The sequence below is a fragment of the Mastigoproctus giganteus genome, chromosome 9 (assembly GCF_048544385.1).
Source record: "Mastigoproctus giganteus isolate SK-2022 chromosome 9, ASM4854438v1, whole genome shotgun sequence".
In the NCBI taxonomy this organism is placed as follows: domain Eukaryota; kingdom Metazoa; phylum Arthropoda; class Arachnida; order Uropygi; family Thelyphonidae; genus Mastigoproctus; species Mastigoproctus giganteus.
In genome coordinates, this window is record NC_143583.1 from 195,032,868 (window position 1) to 195,045,436 (window position 12,569).

General features: G+C 37.2%; 1 protein-coding gene across 1 annotated transcript in view; it reads right to left on the minus strand.

Moving 5' to 3' along the window:
* LOC150080998 (uncharacterized) overlaps positions 1 to 2,230 on the minus strand; it is a 189,096-nt gene extending 186,866 nt beyond the window's left edge. Inside the window, exon 1 of the mRNA XM_090382162.1 lies at positions 1,441 to 2,230. Within this exon, the coding sequence (XP_090238288.1) occupies positions 1,441 to 1,711 (271 nt within the window). The 5' untranslated portion in view covers positions 1,712 to 2,230. The remainder of the gene's footprint in view (positions 1 to 1,440) is intronic.
* Between the last annotated feature and the right edge of the window lie 10,339 nt (positions 2,231 to 12,569).

Below are 12,569 nucleotides of genomic sequence, written 5' to 3' on the forward strand. Positions count from 1 at the left end.
TCAATAAATAACCCCAGCACTGCACTTTTTAACCTCATTATCATGCTACCAGAATAACATTCCTGGAACTCATCGCGCTGATATCTGAAAAGTTCTTAACCTGTACGATTGCTTATTAAGTCTACATACGTAATTAAACTCTTTTGGAACTCTTGGAAGAGATTGTTAGAGCCATATTTAATAGTAGACTGCAGCGTAATTGTTGGATTCAACAACTCTTTTATAACCTTTTATTATGTAAACTCGAGTTGAATTCATTGCTAGTAGAGCAGTGTAATACGTTTGCATAATCCAGCTAATACTGTTGGAGCAGAGTTTATATGACAAAGGGTTCGTGAAAAAGTGGTTGAGTAGACTGGTTAAAGACATCTTGCAGTTTCGATTGCGTATTTCACATTAAAACTTAGATTCAAAGTTAGGAAATGTGTTTCTGTGTCAGTAATGCAGAGGTTACTCTGTGGTATGTATGTTTTTCCAATTGCGCTACTGGCTATTTCGACATATTCGCTATCATTTATAGAAACTAAGCCGTTTCTTTGTTACAGCGGAATCGTGGTATATTTAAATATTTAGAAATACTTCCAAAAGAACACAAGCAACCAACTGACGAAATGCTGTTGTATGCTTCGAGATATATCCTAGCAAAAGGTGGATCCTAACAGAAATGTTTAAATTATAAAGACCGACAATTTTTTAAGACGTCATAGAATTTTAACTAAAAATTCTATTCTATGACAAAATACTTCAAGCACATTACTTGGATTGTTTTTGAACTTTTGTAATTCAGTGAACTTTATTAATTGGTCCTTTCTCTTTTTAAAGCATTTTTCTCATGATTATGATTTTATTAGAATTTTATTGATTCGATTATTGTCTTTAAGGAGTTATTAAGGACTTGAATCTTTAATTTCTCAGGAGGGGATCGACATGATTGTTCATTAACCTACCACATGATATATATATATATATATATATTACAGGGTATAGAAAAACACTACTTATAACTCCATAATTGTTAAATTTTTATAGTTAAAAATAATCACTTTCTTTACCAAAAGTAACTTTGAAATATTTTATGCTGTCATTTGTACTTACATATTTTTTAGTACTTAAATTTTTATTTGTACTTAATTACGTAGTTTATAGTTTGTAATTAGGTATTGTGTGAAATTGCTCATTTTTACTGGGCATGTGCCGATGAGATAAATATTTCATGTTTTCTATATATGTACTATTCAGAATCACGTGTCCTAAAAAAAAAAAAAAAAGTCTTTGTAAGGCTTCTTATTACCAGGGATACCGAATTTTTTCCGTCTCCTGTTTTTCTCCCCACACATTCTCAAAGGTATCGGAAAGAGAGAGAGAGAGAGAGAGACGACACTTTTTATTATTATCATCAGCTCAGAAAGCAGTTTATATCGATTCATAAGTTACACTTACCTGTGTATGAATCAGGGATCACTAAAGGTGGGCCAACAGTCTTCATACCTCCGTCGCGGTCTCGATCCACGCTCCAGGCGTGCACCTTACGACAGGTGTAAGTTTCATAGAGCAGCAGGGGTTGGCGGAGGTCCACTTTCGTTGGCGTCTGCATTCGATGCGTGTTCCCCTCGTAGATGCGGACAATCTGAGGCAGACTGAAACGTCTTACGAACTCTCTCGGAGGAACGGGTTCAGTACTCCAGGACTTGATACCTGACAAGGACGACATCGTTAAGGGTAGGTAAAAGTCACCGGTTCCAAAAAAGTCACTAAACGATTAACAGAAAGTCACTCAATAACGCCTGGAAGTAAAAAATCCACATTTGGGGTGAAGGGGTTCCAGCAAATTTGCTTGATACTTTCAGTCTATCCGCTAAATTTATTCCGGAAGTGGGCTGTAAATAAACTATCTGTGTTAAGAAAAAGGAGTACTAAGATGTTGTAAAGTTCAGCTATACACTATCCGAGCACATGCGATTTTTGTATCCCAAGAGAAACCAGAACTCTGGACAACAATAATCGCACATTAACTTCCTCACATGTTAAGATCGTTTTAAGCGTCAGGCGCGAGACGCCAGCTTCTGTTGTGTGCCGAGACACGCCGGTAACCTTTATCCTGACTTAGGGGTTGACGACTAATAGCAGCTGAATGACGTCATTGAATATAGCCGCGAACAAACGCCGTATAACAGCGGAAAGACAATCAAAGGAAACCTTGAAGACTTTCACTAGCTGCTGGCCTTCTCTACCAGCTTACGTTTACTCACTTGGAGAGACGCCACGGTAAACCAACAGGTAAAGCCGCGTACTGAGCATGCGCAAGTGAACGTGATAGTAACCCTAGAGAAAGAGCGCACATAATATTACGTCTGCGACTTCAGAAGGAGAAACGCGTGCGGTTTCAACACACACACAGTCAAAGGTGGGGCCACGCTACGACCAGATCTGAAAGAAATTCTGGAGTGAGTTGGTTAATGCCTGATGTATGAAATATTATTTTGCCCACAGCCTTAGAGTTTCGACAGTAGTTGGTAACTTTTTTTGTCATGTGATAATTCCAGAAAATATTCACTTCAAGGACGGAAACTGTACTACAATATTGCAAAGTGAAACTTTCTGCAGTGTGCGAATTTAAGTACTGTATACCGTCTAACAGGCTTTCACACTTCCATCCACTCTGGAGTAATAGGAAACAAATGCTTACAGTGGCGACACTCACCGTGGACTGTCTCAAAGGGGCCCATTGTTTAGCCCTTTAATATGATCGACTCCCTAATTGGCCCGTAGGAAATGAAGGGGCTGTAAATGTTGCCATCTCTATTTTTACACACAAAAGGTGATATTTTAAACACACAAGGGAAGATACACTAAATTTCATAAAATTACAAAATATATATATATATATATATATATATATATATAAAACAGTGGTTTTCAACGGGGTGCCGCAACAACATTTCAGGGGTGCCACGTAATTTGGGTTTAAGTTACTTAAACTTATTACTATTTTTTTAATTTATATGTTTATTTCATTATAAAAAGGTGTACAGTATCTTTTTAATGTTGTAGTGATCTATAATTGATGTTTACTTAGTACCTCTATATAAAGAATAAAATTATTATATACTGTATATATATATAATTTGTATTATGAAATGTAATTTTTATAATTATATTATTGTAATAAATATCATATAACATATATATATATATATATATATATATATATATATATATATATATATATATATACACACACACACACACACACACATGTATATATACAGAGAGAGAATCGGATCTAACAGGCAGAAAATTGAGTAGGGGTGCCGATAAATTAAATTAATTACTTAGGGGTGCCGTTATTAAAAAAAAGGTTGAAAACCACTGCACTGAAACATTTAGGAATGCACGTATTGGTGACGTCGCTTCTCACTAGTATTGATCACAGGTGCTGTAGATGCAGTCCTTTTGAGTTTAACTTTACTAGTCTAGCTGGGATCCGCGCATGGAAAACACGAAACCTAGACAGAGAATTATACACTGAAACGTTATTTTTTTGCTAAATAAAGGAATATGTTTACAATTACGTGAAAAGTGTTTAATTGCATACGCTGACACTGGTGTTATCGGGCTAATAGACATGGTGCCATCTCGAAATAAGGAAGGAAGAGAACATTTTAATGAATACAGGAAGGATAGGGAGAGGGGGAAGGTGGGTATCAAAGATGCTTATCAAAAGCTTCGTGAAAACGATTAAATCCTTCCCAGGGTCTGATCAAGCCCAGGTAGACGTTGAGTTTGTGTGATATGAGAGATTACTAGTGATAAAGGAAAGATGTTAGTAGAAGAGTATGATTATAAAACTTTCTTTAGACAACATGAATAGGCAGTAGAGAACGATTGCCCCATTAATAAGTGACTAAGTGGCGCCTCCGTAGCCAGGTGGGCAGGAACAGCAGTTCGTAGCACACGCTTCTTGATTAGACCGGGGTTCGAGCCCGTGACTACCAAATACGGAGGATGCGGAAAGGTCAGGGAATAACCACCGCATATCCCCTGAGCAATATGGTCTTAGTTGCTAATGCTCCTAAAAACCAAATAACAACAAGTGACTAAGTTACTATTATTGAATATAAATCATAGGTCGGCAGTGCACCGAGCGAGATCTTTTTTTATTTTCAAACCAATTGGATAACTGATTTATTTCAGCAAACCTCAGAAAGTGCAAGGGGCACAAATATCCTTCATCTGGTCCTCGTAAGGATCCAAACAACATCAAAAATATGACGATGCAGGAGCCACCCGTGCGGGTAGATAGTGGTTGATATCACTATCTTCTTTTACACCATGTGGAAAAGGCCTGGCTTGTAATCTCATAAAGATGAGTGGAATTTGTATGGGCTTTTTTCACACACCATGGCCAAGTTAGTCGGTCTCAGGTGAGAGCAATCCTCACCCTCGGAAACTTTTTCTCCCCTTTTCCTCCGTTGACCAAAAATAGGCAAACCGAACATAAGTATTTTAATTTTATGCAGTGTACTGAAATTTGTGGATAAATAATTGCATTAGTGGTTATTAGTTTGTGATTATAAAAGGTGAGTTTCTTTCATATGGCTGCTGATACATTTTAGGAAACTTGAAGTTGTTCATTTGGGTAACAACTTGCGATTTTGTGTTGGAGATGTAGTAGAGAGAGTTTCCCTAGGCGGGGCAAGGTCATTTACTAGTTATTCCGCGACGCATTCACTTCCACTCCTTCGCATAAACAAACTGTTGGTCTAGAAACGCGATACTTACGTATGCAGCCGGTACCACGAATTGGTGAAAAGGATACAGAATGAGAAAGAGAAAAGGGCAGCGAACGAATGACCTTCAACTAACCATGCAATCTTTCTCCCTTATAATTGATTAGATAAACAATACGAAGATAAAGTTTGCTGTTATTAAGTGAAATATTATAAGTATTGATAATTTTATAATCTCCTATTACTATTCAATAAGAGGTAGTAAGTAGTTACCGAGAGCAAGAATTAAGCTATAAATAAGATAAATTTAATATGCCGAAACGTGAGGTTTCAATATTCACGCTTTTTTTTTTATTTTTTATTATCAAAAATATGAAACAACTGCAGAAAAGTTACTACCATGGCAGCCATCGTTTACATAAATACAAAAAAAGAAGAAAGTAAATCGAATAGACTGGTATGAAAGATCGAAGCGATAAAATCGTAAACAATCCAACCGAAATTCCAGATGAGCTGATAGATGCTTTTGCCTCGATCTTTACAACTGAAAGCACTTTCAAATCAAACGCAAACAAGTGATGACGAGTGAAATCAGTGATTTAATGCTTCCTGTAGTGTCTATTAGGAAATCCCGCGGGGAGTATGGTGTATACAATTAACCTACCAAAAAAAAAAAAAAAAAAAACAATGCGAGTGCATCACACCGTTAGAAATTAATGTGATCATTAGATTCTGCAATGAACCTCTTTAACTGAAGTGGTGTGTTGATGTCGCCTCACTTCACAAAGAAGGTAATGAGCTAAAGAAGTGGTGAGCATCTGCACATCAGTGAGTTTAACTTCTTTGCATTCCAATACAGGTCTGATTACATAAGGAGTGTTGCTCGACCAGTCTCGTTAATTGCTATAAGAAGATCAAAAAACAGTTGCATGCAAGAATCAATTTTGATACTGTATACCTAGATTTAGTAAACTCACCTAAATTATATAAACCAGAGTAAGGGTTCTTAGGTGTATGAGAGTTTGGCTGAAGAACGGGAGACGGTAGTCGTGAATGGGCATACTTCATACTGGACCAGTGTAAAGAGTGGTGTCCGTCAGGAATCTATGTTAGGGCGTCGTCTTATTTCTGATTTTTCGACACTGGCGAGGATGTACAGAAAAAAAAAAAAAAAAAAAAAACTGCCAAAGTCTGCTAACGATTGGATTGTTGGAAGGATGGAAAATGATCAGGCCCAGGCTGTATTTCTTCAAAATATCAACCTGAACTAGCATCCCTGTGGGACGCCTTGGACACCTCGTTGAGTCCATACCACAGCGAATTGAGGCTGTTCTGAGAACTAAAGGTGGAAATCTACTCGAGTGGCCACTGATTGGGTGGGTTATTACTGTACCTAATGAAGTGGTCACTCAGTGTATTTTCCTAAGCGTGACACTTGTTCGCCATTTCTTTTGTGTACTTTATGTAGCTGAAACGCTAAACATTCTATTTGTGGCAACACACTGAGTGGAGGAATAATTTTAATCGATCAGTATAATTTTAATTGATAAGATGTCAACATCCAAACCTAGGCTCAACATAGATAAAAAACAAAGGTAAAAATAAAGTAAAAAAGATACTGGCTTACCTGTTAGCAGCACCCCTTGACTGAACGAAGGAGACTTTAGCCCAGTGGTTCCCAATCTTTTGTCACTCAAGTCACACTTTAAGTTAAAAGACGAATATTAACGGCACACCGAAATAAATTTTCTGTTTATACTCCGGCGCGACAACCAAGTCAGTAGAGTTTACAATAAATCGTCAATACAATTATTTATCGTATTTAGTAGTCACGGGCTTGAACCCCGGTCCACTCAAGGAACGCGTGCCATGCACTCTCGCTCCTGACCATTGCCATCGAACTAAATGGAATTTTTCCTAATTTCGCGGCACACTGGAGCAGTGGTTTGGGAACCACTGCTCTATGTAGCATTCCTCAAGACAGGAGGATGTTAACAGGTAGACCAGTACCTTTTTTACTTTGTTTTTTACCTTTATTTGTATAAACTTACAAATTATAGATAATTGGATGCTTGTAGTAATGCATAAACTAGATTGATTGTAACTATTTATTTTTCTGTCCTCCATTACAGCCAAGTATGTGTGATGATAGGTTTTGGCAAGGTTCCCGAAATGTTACTTATTTGCATAATACATGTAGTTATTAACGCTATATAAACTAACTTAAAAAAAAAAAAAAAAAAAAAAAAAAAAAACGTGGTGTTAGAGTGGTTACTTAGAGAATAACTTCAAAAAATCTTGGTTTAAGGTATGTTGTGCCGGTGGTTAATTATTCAGAGCAAATGCCATATTGCAATATGTGTATTATGTGTGTGTGTGTGTCCTCGTGCCGATTTTCACATTGCCCGGGATGAAAAACCCGAATAACTCATTAGGTGGAAACTAACTCCGTCCGCATGTGATCGGATAATTGCACTGCAGTTAAAGAGGCCTCTTAAGAATTTCTCCAGTCTCTCGGTTGTTTAAGCACTGGCATTTTGATGTGCTGAAGAGTTCAGTTGTTTGTTGTGAGTTTACTAATTCTATAATTAAGTATTTGTTTATTCTGTAAATCACTGACGATCCTCGAAATGCTTTTTTTTTTTTTTTTTCATTTGAAGTTTTATTAAAATTCAGGAGGAAATAAATAAAATACATTATAGACTGTGTATTATTTTTCAAGGTGCTGTGTATTGTAGCGAAATCAAAAAAATTATTTTGTATAAGATATGATTAGTTATTGGTAAAAAGTAATTAGTTATTTAATTTTCATTTCTGTTAATCGCAGAATGTGGAAAAATTCAATTAATTGAAAAGAAAAAATCGAACATATTATAACTGGTTCAACCGCAGCTTAGTTAGTCGGCCTTAGGCGAGAATTTTATGGATTTACATTCAGGAAACTTGTGTTTTTCATCCAGCAAACAGGCATACCCTCAACCTCATAGCCTTGGATGTCTTAGCACTTAGATACACACCACACACGCGCGCAAGACTCGGACCGTTGATTGCAGTGTTAAAAGTCATCTGCCGAGTCGTACACTGACATCTTAGACAAAGTGGTGTTTAAAAAAAACCTGGTCTGGAGGAAAACGAAATCTAGCAGCTCGCCTGGCTGACCCTGAGTCTAGACGTGAATCAGATCACCATTGGGATGAACTCGAACGATGGGTCAGGGCGCGGGCATATTACATACCTCTTCTCCAGGTCGACTGGTGACTTGTTATACACAATTTGTGCGATATTACGGAGGTAACGAACTATTATTATGTACTATTATTATAATTTAAAATGCACAAATTACAATTTTCAAAAAAAAAAAAAAAAAAATTAGCCCCTGAACTCTATTAAATAAGATTAGATTAGCACTTGGACTCTATTAAATAAAGTTTGAACTCTGAATTGAAAACTGTGCTAACTGTTCGTTTCAGTTGTGCCATAGCCTTTAAACGGGAACGTCTGAAATCGCTGGTATTGTTATTGTGGAAAATAGATGGAAACCGTGATGAATTTTAATACTAACCAACGGAAGTGTTTTTCTCTCGAATTCAACTGACGACTACAATGGAGGAGGACTGCATGCAAATTCCTGATGCCTGCCACCATGAACTGGTTAAAAGTATTTCACGACGAACTGATGCTGCCACTGGGGGTAAAGGTGAGCCTACACTTTATTAATTTGTTCAGTAAAATTCGTGTTTTTCCTTACCTAAATTAGTGTATGTAATTGCGAGAGCTACACTAAGACTAATATAATGTTACTGTATGGAAGGCTTATAAGTTTGCTGTTACTGTATGGAAGACTTATAAGTTTGCTGATTCAGCTTTTTTTTCCCCGCACCACCTAAAAATATTTTGCATCCACACTGCACTAAAAATGTTCAGCCAATCCATAAGCAGTTACCATGCTTTGAAAGCATTTTGAATACTACATCTTGAAGAGTCTTGATTTTTGTGTTCAGTCTTGACTTGATTTTGTCTTCAATTAAACAAAGAACTTTCTCATAGCTATCTTTTTTATGTGTAGGAACGAAAACGTAACTTTGGGCTTAAAGTGAATAAATGTATAACAAATACTTGACTTGGGAGGTGGAGGGGGGATGGGCTTTCTACTGTACAGAAATTGAAACCAAAGTACCTACACAAACGAAAGCTCTGGAAATACCTGAGAATCTAGTGACCAACTGATTTGTGTTACAAGATTCTTTGGTATTTCCAGACCGTTATTTTCCTTTTCTGGAGAGTATTCAATAATCCCGTGGGACCAAGCATTCAAATCAAATATTTTCTAGAATGATAGAATGCTGTAAAGAATGACAGAGTCCATATGCACTCAATTGCATTTTTCCCTTTGCCAGTTCTGAGGCTCGCCGATATATATATATATATATAATTATTATTTATTTATTTTTTTTTTTTTGTGGGACCAAGCTCAAGGGACAACAGAACATCTTTACACAATATACAGTTAGGTTGGGGGGGCAAGAAGTGTAACTAGGAACAAGTGGACAGGCGCAGCAGTGTGTAGCACACGCTTCTTGATTAGACCGAGGTTCGAACCCGTGACCACCAAATACGGAGGATGCGGAAAGGTCAGGGAATGACCACCGCATATACGCGGAGCAGTATGACCTTAGTTGCTAATGCTCCTAATAACAAACAAGTGGACACTGCCATAAAATCAAAAAATAGGCCTTATGAGGTGAATTACAAGGCTAAAGGTTGAAAATGGAAAAAATAAATTAGTTAATGTTAATACACCAATCGAGAACATTTCATTTCTGCGCATCTGCTATATTGCTCATTCATTCCTTCAAGCAGAGAATGGCAAAATCATAATATTGTGGGGGGGGGAAGAATGATTTTTAACTTTATATATTTTTATATTGTTTGTCCCTTTACAAGATATTTACACATGCCTTGATTAATTATTATATTATTGATATCAAACTTCCTTACAACTCTATTTTATATATTTTATATTATATATTCTATCCCTCTTGCTATTTTATTCTTATTTATATTCCTAGCTTATTTCTTTCCCCCTTTACATTGGAGGGCGCCTCCGTAGCCAGGTGGGAAGGAGCAGTAGTGAGTAGCACACGCTTCTTGATTAGACCGGGGTTCGAGCCCGTCACCACCAAATACGGACGATGCGGAAAGGTCAGGGAATGACCACCGCATATCCCGGAGCAGTATGGCCTTAGTTGCTAATGCTCCTAAAAACCAAAACAACAACAACTGTTACCTTGGAACCACAAAGGCTGTTGCTTTAATTTCTTTCCCTTTAGAAACGGGAGGGGGGGGGTTCCTCACTTCCCTTCCAAGGCCCACTTGCTATCTGCTGCATAATATATTATTTCCATTAATTTTATCTTGTTTGTTCATCAGAAAATCCAAGTACTGAGGACTATTTTATTATTTTTCTCTTTATTCTAGCTTCCCTAGCTTGGATAGTTCATACTACTAATTATAGCTCTGAGGTGTCAGTCTATTAAGACGAAACAAGGTATATTAACATTACAAGAATTTATTTACCATTTGTACAACAATTATTTACACATTCTAAATTATTCATATCAACATTTTTTTTCCAACACAGTAATTATTATTATACATGAAATGGTGTCCTCCCTTAATCGCTCTTCTTAAACAATTTTTAATTTTTCACTCTCTCTTACATACTCTATGGAGGAAATTTCTACTGAATTGCAATTCACTCCGTTAATAGCAATTAGACAATTCATAAAATCAATTCTTACTTTTAACACGTTTCTTTAAGTTTCTTATCAATATCTCTAATCACAGATGAGTAACATTCACTCACTCTCTCTATTTCTATTATATCTTATTCCTATCCTTACAATATAGTAGTCATCACGTTACAATACTTCTCAAATTGTCTTGTCCAATTTTCTCCCATGGATTTCTTTACAACACCGTTCTCGTTAGTAAAATTCCCTAAACTGACTTACTTGTTATCTTTTTTCTACCACCTGGGTGAGTTTCCGATCCTTCATGTCTTCCTCCGATTTCTTTCCTGATCTGCTAGGCTTGCGGCTCTTTTCTGCCCCCACGTCGATCTTCCCACACTCAGGACTTTGTCCAGGTCATTCTGCCTTTCGCTATTATCTTTACCCACTAAACTATCATGATCGGACTTTCCGTACGCGTTTCCCGCACTCCCAAAATATCTTTCCGCCACTCTCTCGCGCCTGTCCCCTGGATTCTCCTCCGGATCCTTTCCTTTCAGGTTTCGGGACTCTGACTCTTGGGCTTTCGTCTTCTCTCTGCATCACCTTCTTGTTTCAAACTCTCCCTTATTTTTCGTCCAATCATTTGGTAGTCCTCCATCACTCTCTTCTTTTTCATTCGCTCATTTCTTATTCCTTTGTTTTTAACCAGATTCTGGTAGGCCAAACTGCCTTCTTTGTGATGAGAGCATCCGGGCGCTACATCATCACTAGAATTTTATCTGGGATGCCCCCTACCACTTACCTCTTCTGTCACGCTTCCTTTCAAGTTACCGCCCTTGAAATTATTGAGTGCCTTCCGTGTCGGCCTGTTTGTACTTGTTTACCGCTCGAACATGGTGTGCTATCTGATCTGGAGTCTTCCTTTTCTGATGGAGTCCGAAACCGTTCTAGGGTGTGGGCCTTCTTTTGTCCCCTGCTGCTGTAAGTTGGCCACAGCCCTTTTTCTGTAAACAAGAGCCGCATCAAAAGTGACCTACCCATTGTATTACAGTTCGGTCAGCGCCCGTCTTGCTGCGCCGCTAATCCGGTCCCTTTTGAACGTACACAGCGCAAGCAAATCTGCTGAGTGCTTGTCTGTTTTTAAACATTAGATATTTTTTTAAAAAAATGATAAATTTTAAAATCCTAATATATATGTAAGAATAGTTCTTACAATATTCAGTGCTTCAGTTACAATGCACGGTATATGGATAGCCTGTGTATGAAAAGATGGCGCCTCCGTAGCCAGGTGGGTAGGAGCAGCAGTGCGTAGCACACGCTTCTTGATTAGACCGGGGTTCGAGCCCGTCACCACCAAATACGGAGGATGCGGAAAGGTCAAGGGAATGACCACCGCATATTCCCGGAGCAATATGGCCTTAGTTGCTAATGCTCCTAAAAACCAAAAAACAACAACAACAGTATGAAAAGATAAATAATAATTGCCGGATTTCTATTGGTCTGATTTTAATGAAATTTCGGAAGGCTCGGCAACTATTTCTGAGATCTAAATATAAAATTTCATGAAAATGCATCATCCACCGGGAACCGACATGTTACACGCGGACGGAGACATGATGAAGAAAATAGGCGTATCATGCATATTGCTAATGCGCCTAAAAATGAAATTGGCTTATGTTATGGAGATTGTGCTTCCAGGATAAAGCACCAAATATAATTCAGTATTTCAATATTATTTGTCATATTAATAATAAATTTCTATTATTACGTAGTAGGTTAAGTTTACCAAAATGTACTACATACATTTAAGAGTGATGGCTAACTTAATTAATTTACTAAATATATTATTATCAAATTAAAAAAAAAAGCTACAGGTGTTATCTAAAGACAAAACCGTGAAGTCTTACTGTGCTGGAATTTTTCCGTATGCTTATACTATATTTAGTTACTGACCTGATCAAGATGAAGAGAAATATTACTCAGACATCGGAATCTAATTCAGTGGACTTCGTAAAAAAAAAAAAAAAAAAAAAAAATCACTCAAATTGAGAGAGATTTAACATTAAGAAGAAAATAATAAACAAAAAATCTTTTCTTTTGTTGA